Below are 16,730 nucleotides of genomic sequence, written 5' to 3' on the forward strand. Positions count from 1 at the left end.
TTTTAAGGTTTTTTAAAATTTTTAATTTTTTAAAAAATTTTTTATTTATTTTTTTTTCGGTACGCGGGCCTCTCACTGTTGTGGCCTCTTCCGTTGCGGAGCACAGGCTCCGGACACGCAGGCCCAGCGGCCATGGCTCACGGGCCCAGCCACTCCGCGGCACGTGGGATCCTCCCGGACCGGGGCATGCACCCGCGTCCCCTGCATCGGCAGGCGGACTCCCAACCACTGCGCCACCAGGGAAGCCCCAATTTTTTTTATTTAAAAAAAAAATTATTATTACTACTATTTTTGGCTGTGCTGCGCGGCTTGTGAGATCTTAGTTCCTGAACCAGGGATTGAACCCAGGCCCCCTGCAGTGAAAGCACAGAGTCCTAACCACTGGATTGCCAGGGAATTCCCCTTATGTATTATTTTAAAACTTACGAAACATTCCCTTTTGTGCCAAAATCTCTCAATTTATTTTTGTCTGTTAGATGAATACTTAATCAATAGCTGCAGTGTTTAGAGTCACTGTGTTAGGTGGGCATCGTGTTGAGATATAAAGAAATAAGACTTAGTTTCTATTGCTACTAGTAGACGAGTGTCTGTGGCATAAAGTAAAGAGAAGAAAGATTTCCTTCCAGCCAGAGTAATCAGAGGAAACTTCAGGAAGAAAGCGGCATTTTTTGTTAGGTATTGAAAGATGGGTAATATTTGGAAACACAAAGATGGCTAACAAGTGTTCGGGATGGAAAGAACGTGGTGAACAGCGAAAGAGGGGAGGGAGGGGAAAGAACATGGAGCCTGTAGGAGGGGCACACGTCACTCATTTTGGCTAAGGCCTGGGATGCAAGGGGAGAGTGTTAAGGGAAGAAGAAAGATGGGGATGGATTGAGTAAAGTCGTTACAAATGCTGTGTTTTATCTAAAGGTTATACACATTAAAAGTGTTATGGCTTTCTTTCTTTTTTTAAATTATTTATTTTTGGCTGCCTTGGGTCTTGGTTACTGCACGCAGGCTTTCTCTAGTTGCGGTGGGGGGGGGCGGGGCTTCTCTTCATTGCGGTGCCTTGGCTTCTCATTGTGGTGGCTTGTCTTTGTTGTGGAGCACAGGCTCTAGGCGCCTGGGCTTCAGTAGTTGTGGCTCGCGGGCTCTAGAGCGCAGGCTCAGTCGTGGCGCACGGGCTTAGTTGCTCCACGGCATGTGGGATCATCCCAGACCAGGACTCGAACCTGTGTCCCTGCATTGGCAGGTGGATTCTTAACCACTGTGCCACCAGGGAAGTCCCATGGCTTTCTTTTTTTTTTTTTTTTCCCCCATGGCTTTCTTATTTTAAGTAATCTTTTTACAGTGGAGGAATCTCAAATTATTTTCTAGAATTAAGTTACCAGAGAAATGGGATAATAATTTAATTAGATCCCTCCTAATCATATATTTCTCTGGATTTCATGGAGTTTCATAAAAGAAGGGAATCTTTTTCCCCCAATTAAAAAAATACATATGGGGAGGGAATAAAATGGTATTATAAGAGTTTATCTTCATGCCATTTAGAGAAAAAAGCTTCATAACTTAGGCATATGCACATGTATTTTCAAAGTTATTCTTACTGGCTACATTAAGAAAAATTTTTTTAATTTTTAAATAATTTCAAATATATGGAAAAGTTGAAGTTCAGTACAAAAGAACTTTTTTTTTCTGAACTATTTAAGACTACTAAGTTGCCAACAAGTTACCCTGTCACCCCCAAATACTTTATTACATATTTCCTAGAAAGGTATTCACCTACATAACTACAATATAATCATCAAAAAATTAACATTGGTACCTTACTGCTGTCTAATCCTCAGACTCCATTTAAGTTCATCAATTGTCCCAACAATGTCTTTCGTAGCAAAAAAGATCCAGTTGAATTTTGTGCATTTTATTTAGTTATCATGTCTCTTTAGTCTCCTTAAATGCGGAAAAGTTTCTCAGTCTTTGACCTTTATGACCATAAAACTTTTGAAGATGAAGGCCATCTTCATTGTTTTGTAGAATGTCCCTCACTCTGGGTTTGTCTTATGGTTCCTCGTGCTCAGATTGAGGTTGTCTTGGCAGGAATATTACAGAAGTGCTGCTGCGTTCTTTTCATTGTATCCTGTTAGTTGACACAATCTTGACTTGTCCCATTACTGTTGGTGTTCACTTGGATTACTTGGGTTAAGGTGGTGTCTGCCAGGTGTCTCTGGCTGGCTCTTTTTTCCTTTATAATTAATAAGTGTTTGGAGGTGAGGTACTTTGAGATTATGTATGGTCCCATTGCTCTTCAAACTTTCAGTTTATGGGTTTATTCAGTGGGTTGTAATCTGTTACTCTTATAATTTATTTTGATGCTCAAATTGTCCCAGATTTCACGAGTAAAAGAAGCCCCTTTAAGCCAGCTTCCGCATTTTTGTAACATGCCACCATCATTCTTTGAACACTCCCTTACTTTCTGGTGCAAAAACATGTTATAGGCTCATCTTGTCCCTGCCCTTCCCCTGGAATTAGCTGTCCGAGGAGTCCTAGTTCCTTTTAGTGGAGAATGGTATTAGAAGGCAAGGTCTGGGTGCTAGGTGTGCTGTTTGTTATTGGAGTATTGCTGGTTGTGGTCCTGTCAATGGCTAGAGCTAAGGAGAACATGTAAGTGTATATGATATGCATACATAGTTATACGCACCCATTTATATCTGTGTCAGTCTGTCTCACTAGAAAACTGTGAGTTCATACTGGTAACTCCAATTCTGATCAGCACTGCAGTGTCCTTTCTAGTTTTCTCTCTTTCCATGTTTGCAATTCCCTTCTCTGACAGTGAGAAGCCTACTCCTGTGGTCTTTGATCATTCCCCTGTGCATAACCACTCTCCTGTTGCCGCTGCAGCCTCCTCCACCGTGTGGCTGCCTTCTTCACCCCAGTGGGGCTCCAGCACCCTGCCTGGGGCTCCCTCCAGTGCACCCTGCCTTCTCATCCCGTGCCAGGCCACTCCTACTGTCTCTGGATGGACACCACCCTCCTCACTCAGACTTCATCTCCTGCCCGGCTGCTCCTCCCCCCAAGTGGATGCTTTCTTTCCCCACCTCTGGCTTCAACTCCATGAACAGGGCCACCCTTCTTACTCTACCTAGACTCTCACAGCCTGCAAAGGACCTCCTTCCATCCACCCCAAACCTTTGAAGCGTAAATGGAAAAATAGGTAATCATCTGCAGTCCTTAAATAAAAATATTTAAGAAGAAAACACTTGGTTTTCTTTTATGAAATTGGAAGTGTCTAGAGATAAACGTTCATATGGCTCTGAAATTGCATTCACCAGTTCATTGAACATAAATTACTGAACCCCTCCTGGGTGCCAGGCACTGAGCTAGGTCACCGGGGATAGGACGGCGAGCTAGACAAAGCCCCTTCCCTCATGAAGCTGCATTCTCTGACTCTGTTTAAGCTTAAACAGGTTAGTAGCAACTTAGTAATCTCTCTAAGCCTGTTTCCTCATGTCAAGTGGAAGTAGTCACAATTCTGCTCATGGGGTGCTTGTGGAAATTGAATAACACATGAAAAATACCTAGCCCAGTAACTAGTTAGCTACTGTCGTGATCATCACAGAAACAATATACAAGTACCTCAGCTAAAATAATATTCGTCACTCTAAAAAAATCATTTAAATTTTTCATTTAATATTTTGAGGGGAAACCAAAAAAATTCCTGGCAGGGAAGATGAAATCTCATCTATTCTTTGAATCTTTTTTTTTTCTTTTAGCATACTTTTATCTAAGAATATGCACTTTAGTTTAAATTGTGTGTTTAAATGTGTCCTGTTTCTTGAGCCTCAGAATATAATACAAGAGCACAAATAACCAGGCAACATGACATTTGTCTGCATGTTTGTATCAGGTGACAGTCTAATAGATGGGTCTTCTTTGGGCCTGAAAGACATGGTAGATTCATATGTTTGGAGCACAGTTAATGAAAAGGTAATTATTATGCATTATTAGAGAGAGAACATTTTGTTGCAGGATAATTTGTTATAAAATGACTTTCTCTTTTCTAAGGGAAGGTGATGACTTAATATTAAAAATATATTTTCTTTTTAACCCTTACTAGCTGCTGGTATTGGAACCCAACTGGTTGCTGCTAAACTGATAGATACATCTAGTAATGTCTATATTATTCTACCAGTGATAGTATTTGAAATGCATGTAACATGTAACCTGTAAAACTCTGGAATAGTATTTGCCCTGGAAGCCATGCCTTCTGTCATCAGAGATAGCAAGCCTCTCTAAGGTTTGCTTTTGTACATGTGGTACTCTTAACAAGGCAGTATTTAGGGGAAGAAGTTCCTGTTTTTCTTTATAAAATATTAAAATTTATGTTGTGATGTTTTCTAGCTGTGTTCCTTGTCACTGAATGTTAGGAGTAACTGTTCCTAAATATATAGTGCAGTAATAATCATAGGAACTCTAGGAATGCAGAATGAAGTTCAAATCCCCGTAACTTCAGTGGCTTGGTGAAATCTTCCTCACTCCTTAACTTCATACTGGGTGGTTTGATAAAGATAAAGACCTACCCCTAATAATGAACATACTAGAAAATTGTGACAGTATCAGCTAATTGAGTGACTGAGTCCTTCAGTCTTGTAAGGCCTGTGCTGCCAGCTAGCAGAGCACAGCTCATTCGAAGGCAGAAATGGGATAACTAGGAAGAAGCATAAGAGTAGATGGTCTGAAAAGAGGTGAGGCAGGCAGAGAAAGTGAGCTGGTCTGTAGAACCCTGGAGAAGAGCTTCAAAACAAAGGAAAAGAGCTCTAATGCAGAGTACTATGGGATATTAGGAAAGCAGTAGACTGAGAAGATAGCCATTTTGTTGGCAATAAATGTCGACAGAGAGGGACTTCCTTGGTGGTACAGTGGTTAAGAATCTGCCTGCCAATGCAGGACACACGGGTTCAAGTCCTGGTCTGGGAAGATCCCACATGCCGCAGAGCAACTAAGCCCATGTGCCACAACTACTGAGCCTGTACTCTAGAGCCCGCGAGCCACAACTGCTGAGGCTGCAGACCACAACTACTGAAGCCCGTGTGCCTAGAGCCCATGCTTCGCAACAAGAGAAGCCACCGCAATGAGAAGCCCATGCACTGCAATGAAGAGTAGACCCCGCGGGCTTCCCTGGTGGCACAGTGGTTGAGAGTCCGCCTGCCGTTGCAGGGGACACAGGTTCGTGCCCCGGTCCAGGAAGATCCCACATGCCGCGGAGTGGCTGGGCCTGTGAGCCATGGCCGCTGAGCCTGCGTGTCCGGAGACTGTGCTCTGCAACGGGAGAGGCCACAGCAGTGAGAGGCCTGCGTACCGCAAAAAAAATAAAAGAGTAGACCCCGCTTGCCTCAACTAGAGAAAAGCCCGCGTGCAGCAATGAAGACCCAACGCAGCCATAAATAAATAAATAAATTTTAAAAATGTACTATAATTCTGTATCAGAATGTAATTTATTAGAATTTATAACATACTATCGTTCATGTACAGATCATAGAGGAATGGGGAAAGGGAAAAGGGGTAAGTGCAAGAGATAAGAGGTAAATGAGGAGTAAACCAGTCAGCTAAGAGGTGAGTTGGTGGGTTGTGGGTAGGGAGTGGATAAGGGAAGGCAGTAAAGAAGAAAAGAACTGGAAGGGAAAGGATAGAATGAGAAAGAGGCTCATACCTTTCCAGATTTGTAGACCTTAGAATGTAGTATTTGTATTCGTCCATTGAGTTACTAGCTGTGGTTTATGTTTCTTTGGTTCTGTGTTCAATTTTTAATAAGTGTATTTGCTAGGAACTAGGCATTTTCCTTTAAAGCTTCAGGATTTGTTTTTTTGTTTGTTTTGTTTTGTTTTTTCTGAATAGAATAACCACAACAGCCTGTTCTAGGGAAATTATTCTGTGCGTTATATTCATTAGCAGATAACATTAACTTCATAGCAGGAGAAATAAATCCAGACAAAGGCCAGAATGACGATTTCCCCCCTGCTAGTCTCTGTGGTCAAGTATTGCCATTAGCTTTCATTATTTAAACGTTAGTAGCCTTTTGTGCGTCAAGCACTGTTCTAAGTGTTAGGGATGAAAGGATGAATAGGACAGAATTCCTGCCTTCAAGGAGCAGGCTGGCTAATGAGAAGGACAAGCAATGAGTATATTTTAAATGTTTGGGCAGCGTGAAGAGGGAGCTCTGTGAAAGACCTGTGCCTGGAGGAGTAAAGAAAGGTTTCCAGAAAGTGATTTTGTGCCTGTGTTTTTATAGGGTGAATAGAATTTTGCCAAGAGGCAAAGGTTGGGTATAGAGTCTTTCAGGCGGAAAGCCAGATCGCTGTGCAAAGGTGCAGAAATGTAAAAGACCATGCTTGGGCCATAGTGATAGTTTAATATGATTGGAGCCTAAGATGCAGGCGGTGGGAAGGAGAGGAGAGTTATGAAGAATGAAGCAGAAAGGGTATGTTGAGGCCAGATTCTGGAAGACTCTTTGTTAAGGAGTTGGGTGTTGTCCTATAGGGGATATCATAACAGAGAGTGTTCCTGGTATTAGAGTAGGTGAACAGATCAGTGGAACAGAGAAGAAAATTCAAAAGCAACCTCCAAAACATACAAATATTGTTAAAGGTAGTACTTCAGATCTTTAGGAGAGGATGGATTAGGGAATAGATGGGGCTGGAGTAACTTGTTAATTCTTTGGGAAAAACTGTTAATTTACTGGTTTGAAAAAATCTTTTATGCGATGCATTTATGTTAAGAATATCAGGTTTAGATTTGGACATTTTTGCTTGAAACTCTGGCTTTATAGCTAAATAGAATCTGATGTTTCAGGTCCTTTTTCTTACCCTAAAACTTTTATTTATTGATTGATTGATTTTTATAGCATCAGCAGAAAAAGAAGCAATCAAGAGTACATACTCCAAAGTTCTCGATGCCTATGGACTTTTAGGTGTTTTACGATTAAATCTTGGTAAGTAGTCGATATAATTGATCTATTTTTTTCATTTCTGTTTTTGTAATTCTAAGGATTTGAGAGAGACATCTATTTCAGACTCTATATCTGAGCTATAAGTGTGGTAACAGCTTTTAAACCTTAATTAAGCTAATCTTGAGATAATGCTTCTTGCCCGAAAAGGCATACTACATGCTGGTGCTCTTGTGATTTTAAGTTCCAGAGACAGCGTCCTATTTGAACACTTTAAGAGACTGGTATCAGTTGTCAAAAGAGAAAATCAGGGCATTGCCCTTTTTCCTTGTTTCAGTGCATTTAGGAAAAGATGTCTTAGTGGGAACCACACACTGATTTCCCTGGTTTATAGTGGAAAAGACATCTGCTTTGTATTCAAAAGGTCTCAGTCGAGCCTGTGTCTGCTACCTAGTGTCACCATGGGCTGCAAAGTAACCTTTATGATTCTATAAAGGTGTGACTCGGAGCGTGGCCCAAGGACTGGTTACGTTCCATAAACTGTTTTGTTATTGGTCTGGATGAGAAGAGAAGCCAGCACCATCGTGCAAATCAACACATGGCTTCCTTCATTGATAAAGTCTTACTATGGAGAAAAAAAGAAGTCAGCGAAACCAAATGGTAAACTTAGTGATACCATTTTCTGTTCTAGGAGAAGCACCTTTTCTCACCATGAACTGGTACCTGTGAACTGGTTCATGGGGCATACTTTGAGGAGCTCTGGTCTATCAAATGGAGATTTGCCATATGTTTTGAATCTATCACGTGTAAAGTACTGTGCCTAGCTCTTAGCTAATACTGTCTTGGGTCATCCTCGCAGTCCAGTGAGATTTGTTTTAATCTTATTTTCTAAGGGTGGATATCTCAGGTTGGTTATGTTAACACAGTGAAGTTGGTCTGGATAATAAGTAGTGGAGGAGCCAAGGCGCAGGGTGCTTCTGCCTACGTTAAAGCCCACGTTCAAAGTACACCACTGCTGGTGGTTAAGAATCCGCCTGCCAATGCAGGGGACACGGGTTTGAGCCCTGGTCCGGGAATATCCCACATGCCGCGGAGCAACTAAGCCCGTGTGCCACAACTACTGAGCCTGCGCTCTGGAGCCTGCAAGCCGCAACTACTGAAGCCTGCGTGCCTAGAGCCCGTGCTCCGCAACAAGAGAAGGCACCGCAGTGAGAAGCCCGCACGCTGCAATGAAGAGTAGCCCCTGCTCACCGCAACTAGAGAAAGCCCGTGCAGAGCAACAAAGACCCAACACAGCCAAAAATAAGATTAATTAATGAATTAAAACAAACAAAAAACCAAAGTACACCACTGCTGAATTCCACCTTCATACCCATTGCACAGAATTTTTGTCAAAACTAGATGAAAAAATCCCTGAGTTTTTTATAAGCCAAATTGCTTTATAAATTGTTTCCAAGGACTTTTTGTCCACATAGCAGCAGCTCACATTTATGTGCCATTTTTTCAACCTTACCATTTACACAGAACTCTCACATTCATTGTCTTGTCTGAACTTCCTAACAGTCTTAAAGGAAAGGTAGGGAAGATAACGCATATATATTTTTTTAATTTGATAAATCTTGCATACCCTTCAATTAAGTAGAGGAACAGTTTCATAAATGTGAGATTATTCTGTTAATGTTTAAATGCTTCATTATACTGAATGTATCTAAACAAGGATTTTTTCCCCTAACTTTTGCCAAAATCTAGTTGTGAACTTAAACATGTCTATGATAAACTTAAAATAACCACAAGGCCAGATTTTCAAACATGGAGACACAAGAAGGAAGGCGGAAGAAACTTTGAATAGCTTAAAAAACATTGGGACTTTTCATCCAATTAAAGTCTTTGGTTTTTGCAGGTGATATTATGTTACATTATCTGGTCCTTGTCACTGGATGTATGTCTGTTGGAAAAATTCAAGAATCTGAAGTTTTCCGAGTTACTTCCACTGAATTTATATCACTACGAATCGATTCTTCAGATGAGGATCGCGTTTCAGAAGTGCGAAAAGTGTTGAATTCAGGAAACTTCTATTTCGCGTGGTCTGCATCTGGAGTCAGTTTGGATCTGAGTCTTAATGCCCATCGTAGCATGCAAGAACATACAACCGATAATAGATTTTTCTGGTGAGTTCATATTACATTTTTCCCTTTGTAATCACGTGCTGTGCAACATAGAAGGTTGAACAGTTATTTCCAGAGATAGCAGCAGTGGGCATTGCCCATTGAGCACACCGCTCTTTCCTGCTGCGGTATCCTCAGCAGAGCATAGCAGGCATCCACTGTCATTTTTTAAAAGTTGTCATGTGATGTGAAACCCATTTACTCTCCCTGATCTAGACTGACCTTCCATTTCAGACATATATTTAAAATATTTATTTTAAAATTAGGAACGAATTAATTGTAATACAATTGCGTCACTCACATCCACTGTTCTTAGTTTTGAGGTCTTGTGTCTGGCAGCATTGCCTTTCTAAGCCCACATTCCCTTATTATTTTTAATTTTAAGGTTGTAAGTAGATGATCTTGATTCAAGAGCAACCGACTACGAGGAAGTAGTACACTGGGATAAAGTTTAGTACTGTAATAATATAAGACTTAATAAAACTTACCATAATAAAATACGTAACTGTGCCATGTTTCACGATGATGCGTAAGTGTGCTGTATTGTAAGTAAGCACTAATGGGGGCAGGGCCCACATGACTGTAATTAGTACCACTTTACTGGAGCAGACCAGATTTCTAGTATAGCTGTTCTCTTGTCCACAGTCAGCATCGATGTTGACTTTTTTCCTTAACACAACGGACAAATTTTATTTCATTTGTTTACTTATGTTATAAGGCCAAAGTCCGGGCCTCTCTGCTCTCGGTCTCCCTCAGTAGTTCAGATTCAGGGTGTTTCCTCCTGTATACTTTCCCTCCCACTTTCGCTATCTGCCATTATGGTCCTGGAGAAGGCCCTGGGTGTTAGAGGGCTTAAAGTCAACAACCTTAGGACAGGAAGCTAACTTCAGAGCAATAGCTTGGTCACCTTGTAGATCACATGGAAGTATCTTGGCCCAGAGGAGTGGCATGGGGGAGCAGAGAGGGCAGAGTGAAAAGGGCTTTGGAGCACTGTAGTCAGGGGGTGGGGTGTGGTGGGGAGGTCAGTGGGACAGATGAGTGGACGGAGTCCTGTCTGCTTGTGTCAGCCCTACACTTTTCTGATGGAAGAGACATTGAAGATTCTGCAAAAGGTAACGGTGTTGCAGCTGGACTTAGGGCAGCTATCCTTACCTTTCTCCCCCCTGCTCATTCTTACCCAAAATTTCCTTGATTGAGAGAGAAAAGTTTTCCTGCCATAATTAGAAGTCCAGGCAGGTGCAGATGCATTGGCTGGATGGTCAGCAGTCCAGAACATCACTAAGTTTAATCAGTGGGAATAATTCATGTATCCTTTCATTCAATTATGGCTAGAGTTGGGGCAAATTTAGATAACAGATTGAAGGGTTTATCCAGCAGGAGACAGGCTGAGCGAAGGGGACGCTGAAATGCCAAAGGTGAGTTTTGCTCATTTTACAGTTTCTACAGTTTTGCTAAGGATTGGATACTGGAGCTTCACTTAGTATAGAAAAACGAAAGCTCTTAGAACTCATTGTGCTACCCTTGCAGCTTATTAGTAGGAGTATTTTCCAGGATACAGCCAAGTAAGTTTTGTAGCCAGAGAGTAGCAACTTCCTCCATTGGAGATTTGAGGCTGCTGCCAGTCGAGAGTCAGGTGTAAATTTAAACAATCAAAACAGCAAGGCATTGACTGCAAAGAAAAATGAAGACTGACAGCAGAGGGAGAAACTCTACCTGAACAAATGTATGGATCCCGCTCCTATTTAAATGGGGGACCTCTGCTAGGACAGGGGCCTCAGCTGTGGTGTCTGGACAGACTGGGTCACAGTTTGAGCTTTGCCTCAGATCAATGTAGATAATAATAAGCGTGGAAGCTTACGTCCTCTTTTGAAATTAATGGCGGTCATTGGATTTAATGTTATCCTCCGAGTAATCCTACTACTCATCGCCATTCCAGTATGCTTTCCTGAGCGGGTGAGAAGGGCTGGGGTTGTAGCTGGTTTTCCAGGGCTGCACGTGGCCACCACCTGTTTTCTCTCTCCTACAGCTGTCACTTGAGGAGGGGGTTGGGGACAACTGCTCCAGCCGCGTTGCTGTGTATTCTTGGTATTAATGGCCCTAAGGCGTCAAGAAAATGCTGTGACATTGTTTTTATACCTCTTAAGACAACAAGATAGTGCAAAGCACTTAAGAAAGATTTCCGCTTAGATTGGTAGTTTTAAAACTCAGAGAACTAAGCTTCAGTATTCTAGAAACTTCACTTTTGTAAGGCACCTTTTTATCTGAAAGTACCAGATAGAAAGTTTTTCTTCACAACAGTATATTTGCTTTGGTGGTAGGTTGGTGAGGAGCTTCACGTGTTTGCTGTTGGAGGAATAAGGTTTGGACAGAGCCCCTGAGGCGGTCAGCAGGATGAGAAGATGGCCGGCGTGGCAGGACCCCAGCCCCTCAGCCCTGCTTTAGCCGTAGCAACTCTGCTTTTATGTTTCCTGATCACCAGGCTTCTGCGTGTTCGTTTGAACAAAACTCTTTGCCCCAAAAAAGTTTGGCAACCAGGCCCCATCCGTTATCTAGAATGTAAAAGTATTTGGAGCAGTGGAGAACTCTAGATATGCATTAATACGGTAACCACTAGCCCTTCTGGCTGTTTAAACTTAAATTAATTAAAATGGAGCCTCATAAAAGTCAAGCCTTAAGTAGAGCCTTCTAAAGTAGGGTGGGGATGTGTGTATGAAACCCTTTTTTGGAACAAGTGATAAATACATTATGAATAAAGACATAACAGAAATGGGGCCCAGATTCTAAAACCATAGAATGTATGCTGCTTTTCTATGGACCATAGATCACATGTCCAAGGATCTCATTTTATAGCCCTATCTTCCAATCCCTGCCATAGTAAATGTAAATGAATTGATTTATTTTTGGTGCCTTTTAATGTGCATGTTCCAGGAGCAACATTTTGAAATGTACGCTGTGAGTCGTCCAGTGCTCATTACGCTAATGCAATTACTTCTTTTTCTGTTAGGAATCAGTCTTTGCACTTGCATCTCAAGCACTATGGTGTGAATTGCGATGACTGGTTATTACGCCTCATGTGTGGCGGAGTAGAAGTCAGAACAATTTATGCTGCTCATAAACAGGCAAAGGCTTGCCTCGTTTCCAGGTTAAGCTGTGAACGAGCTGGGACCAGGTTCAATGTCCGGGGAACAAATGATGATGGTCACGTCGCCAATTTTGTAGAAACAGAACAGGTATATGTTTATATTGCTTAATTCATGTATTAGGGGAGGGGCACAGAGAATAGTACGATAACAGATTTTTATTGATTCAGAACTCATTTCGACATCTGTAATGTCGTTTTATGGTTGTTCTTGGCTACTTATTAGCCTTAAGAGAGGATTCCCAAAAACAAACTTATTCAGCCATGGCTCTTCAAGTAAGTAACAAAACTTTTTGCTAATCAGCATGGCATTGCCAGTGTCATACGTTTTAGTATTGAATTTAAAATCCTCAATTATAGAGCCAGACAGCTTAAGAAAAGTGTTTTGATGAAATTAAGTCAAACCCAACTCTTAAAGCTAGGTATGTAGTACCATTAAAATGAAAAGTTATAATATTTTTGACTATGAAACTATGTAATTGTAAATTCAGGCGATGCCCCCGGTCCATTTCAGATCTTCAAATTAGTTTTTGAAAAATAGAAAAAGCTAAAGAAAAAAAATGAACTCTGAAGGTGTATGTATAAAATATTGAAATTCAGAAGGAATTCCTTTTTAAAAGTTGTAATTCTTATGCTTCTATAGTCACGATTTTCTTGGTTAATGTATATAGAAGAACTATCACTAGTTGAAAAAAGAATCCAACTTATTTAGTGGCCTATTGGATATTTTGTTAGGATCGTTTGTATATGAGAGATTGGTCATGAGATATAACTGGCGTGCACTAGAAGTTAGGAAACTTGTCGTTTGCTGTAGAGGTAACAGCTTCGTCTGTGGAAACATTTTACCCATTATTTTTCTCTGTAGGTTGTGTACTTAGATGACTGTGTTTCTTCCTTCATACAAATCCGGGGGTCTGTCCCATTGTTCTGGGAGCAACCAGGGTTGCAGGTATGCGTTTTGACATTCAGGTTTTTTTTCTCTTGAGAACTTTCCATATTTTCTAAAGTTTCAGGATAGTTTATCAGTTCATTTGATAGTTCTACTACTCCGTCTAATAATATTAGCTAGATCCATAAATGAGGATCCAAGTACAGAGGTCCTGGAATTGTTCTAGTTATTTTTTCCTTTAATGTTCTTTTAAATATCCATAGAAATTCAGCTCCCATATTTAATATTAAAATTTTGATGTTTTCATGGCACACTGATTTTCAAAGTGTTTCTGTGCTTACTATCTCAGTATCTTAGTGTATAACAAATTAGTCTCTGTAGGTAGAAAAATGTAGTAGTTAAAACAAAGCTTCTGAAACCAGACTTCTCAGTTTGAGCCCTTACTTACCACTACTAGTTTTGTGATCTTGGACAAGTGATTTAACCCCTTTGTGTCTCAGGTTTCTTATCTGTAACATGGGAATAATATTAGTAGTTCCTACTTCTTAGGTCTTAGGGTTCTTATGAGGATGAAATGGAAAGTGCTTAGAATAGTAACTGGCACACACAGTCAGCACTAGGTAAGGGTTAGCTATTGTTGTTAATAAGAATATATCTGCTACTGAAATTTTACTTTGTAATTTGTAGTGACTTGTCATCTTGAATATGTTCTCTGTTTTGCTTTCTGATCTTTTTTTCCTAAACTTTCCTTTGTCGATTAAATGTAAGATTTTTTTTCACCTAAGATCATAATACTGGATTGCCCATAGTAGTGTGATTTTGCATTTTATTTTTACTCAAACATGTTTAGTTCTGAAAGTGTTAAATTATATTCATTTTAGGCTTCTGGTATATAATGTGTAGTAAATTTTGTGCCTCAGTCTACAGTATTGAGAAAACAGAAAAAAAAAAAATCTTGCCTCCATTTAGTTCACAGTTGTATCTCTCTTATTCTAGGATGGTTATTGTGGAGGAAAATTGCAGACCACTTGAACCTTTTCAGTAAGGCAGTTTATTCAAGACAGGCTAAGAATTAACAAGGATTAATACTTGTGCTGCTTTGCTAAAATTCCTGAGTTCTCGTTAAGACCAGTTTAACTCATGTGGGTTTTATCTTTGGCATATAGGCGTAACTTAAATAGATACATTGCTCCCCAAGTCTCTCTTGGGAAAGAATACCCGCCCTACCCCACTTCTCCAAACTTTTTGTGACCAGAGGAGGGTGTTTGGAATATTTGCTTTAAGAAATTTCTAAAACCCTGTTTTGATGCAAGGTAAATGCTTTTGCTCTAGAGACAGGCTAGTATAAGAGATTGTAATAGCCTATTTATAAGCCCTCTGTTTTACCTGCTTTCTGTGTTATTAGGAAGTTCAGAATTACAGTGTTTGGTTATTCAGTAAGGTTGGATCCTGAGTAGTTACACTGAGGGATCCTCCTGGGGTGGGACTTCCTTCCGACTTCCTTCTGTGTTCTGTGGCCTGTCCACACAAGTAGTCTGGCTGGATAATGTCGTTTGATTATGGGCTGAAAACTACAGATTTTTAAATCGTGCCTTTCTTGATAGAGATAGTAATTTTTGAGACATCAAGGCAGTCCAGCAATTCTGCCAAATCATCACTGAGCTGGCCTGTTGTCTCAGGTTGGATTGAGGATTGGGTCAGTAGTTCCCAGTTATTTAGCTTAGTAGTTTTTAAAGCCAGCCTTTCTTTGAACAGGGATGGATCCGTTTCATGAGTATTTTTTATCATTTCCCCACCATTCTAAAAGAGTAGGAATAGAGGAATGAAAATAATAGATATTGATTTAAAAAAAATAAAAATATCAAGACCCCAAGTTCATTTTCTCATAGAAGACAAATAAGGACTTTTGACTTAGGGTGGCTGTAAATGGTCGTTAGGTGTCCTGTGTGTTCTCGGGACTGGAATTTATTATTGGGAATCCTTGAAGTTAGTGTTGCCTAGTGAGATGTCGCACTTCGCAAGTCACAGACAGAGAATCCTCAGGCAGTTGTCCCTTGTTCTACCTCTTTTCGTCCATGAATAATTCCTCTCAGGTTCTTAAAATATTTTAAAGGAATCTTTGGAAGTGATTTTAAAATGCAGATTCATGGCCTCAACTTCACTTGAATCTTTTTGAAAGATTCAACTTGAATCAACTTGAATCTTTTTGAAAAGATTCAAAAAAAGAATCTTTTGGAATGGGGCCAGGAATCTGCATTTTAATTTGAGTGGTTAAGTTAACCACTCAAATTAGAGAACTTGTGCTGTACTGGATCCTTTCCTGCTGCCCTTGCGGTGTATCCAGCCCTGCCTGCTCCAGCGGCCAGTCCTGAGCCAGCAAGGCGGCCCTGTGACGCTTAGCCCCAGCTTTCTCCTAGGTCTTGGGACTTTCTCTTTCTTTTCATCCCCACTCCTGTCATCTCAGTTAAGGTTTTCATAATTCCTTCTTGCCTGGAAGATTCTCACAGTTTTCTAACTGGTCTCCTCCCTGCTTTCTGGCCATTCTTACCACTTTTGATCTATTTCACTCATCAGATCTGTGCACCCGTTGCTTCGTGTTCTGGCTTCCTCTACTTATCTGGCTTCATGCCTGGCTGTTTCTAGCAAGAATCCTCTGCTCCCCAAACGAAGGTTTGTTGTCCTTCAGTAGCCGACTCAGATCTCGTGGAATGGATTCCGGTCACTCCTCCACACTGATCTCTTCATGAAATCCTTAAGTTCTTCTAAACGTGTATTATTCTGTACACATTAGGTGTATATAGTCTTGTATCCTATGAGAAATTCAAAGACTGTAGTGATGCTTCAGAGAGAGCTTGCAATCTGTTTGGGGAGACAGGCCTTTTATGGAAAAGATAAACATCAGTATCAATTAGTTCGAGGCATCATAAGAGTTGTCATAAGGTGCTGCCCAGGTAAGAGTGATATTTCAAGTGCTGGCAACTCACTCATTTTACTTATGATTTCCTTTTTTTGAAGGTATTTAGCATTTATAATTTGTAGTGTTCCTCTGATACTATATCATTACATTATATTATAGCCTATATTAGTCTTAAAAATGGTAAGCATCATGAGATTTATGCCTGGCGTGGTGTGGCACATTGAATATTTGGTTGAATTGAAGTTTCAGAAGTATGTGAACATGAAGCAATACTATTGTCAGAAGATGATGTTCCATACCACCCAATGAAATGGTTTTCTAAAAATACCTTTGATGTAACTTTTTTTTTTAATGGGGTAAATTTATGGTTATTTAAAGCCTTAAAACTTTTATCACCATTGACATAACTTTTTTATTATAGAATTTTTTTTTAACATTGGGTAATAAAACCTAGTCTAGTCTAACCAACAGATTGCTGTAAGTGTTATGATGTGTAGCTAATTGTGTATATGCGTTGGGGAGCAGACAGTAGGGAACCAGCACAGCCGTTACCTAAAAAACATGAGAAAACTTGTATTTTTTTCACCTTCTTAACAGTTGAGAGTACTGTGCAAGATAAATGTTAATGAATAAACAAAATGCTAAGTCTTGAACTTTTATAGTATAGGCAATTACCTGAGAGGACTCCAAAGAGAAAG

The 16,730-nt window shown here is 40.4% G+C and overlaps 1 protein-coding gene across 2 annotated transcripts in view; it reads left to right on the forward strand.

Annotated features, from left to right (window-relative positions):
• Positions 1-16,730, forward strand: part of SYNJ1 (synaptojanin 1) — an 86,540-nt gene that overhangs the window by 14,055 nt on the left and 55,755 nt on the right. For both annotated transcript variants that reach the window (XM_060010386.1, XM_060010387.1), the window contains exons 3-6: positions 6,881-6,967; positions 8,823-9,090; positions 12,092-12,317; positions 13,092-13,175. In XM_060010386.1, the coding sequence (XP_059866369.1) occupies positions 6,881-6,967; positions 8,823-9,090; positions 12,092-12,317; positions 13,092-13,175 (665 nt within the window). The remainder of the gene's footprint in view (positions 1-6,880; positions 6,968-8,822; positions 9,091-12,091; positions 12,318-13,091; positions 13,176-16,730) is intronic.

Source organism: Delphinus delphis, chromosome 4 (genome assembly GCF_949987515.2).
Source record: "Delphinus delphis chromosome 4, mDelDel1.2, whole genome shotgun sequence".
In the NCBI taxonomy this organism is placed as follows: domain Eukaryota; kingdom Metazoa; phylum Chordata; class Mammalia; order Artiodactyla; family Delphinidae; genus Delphinus; species Delphinus delphis.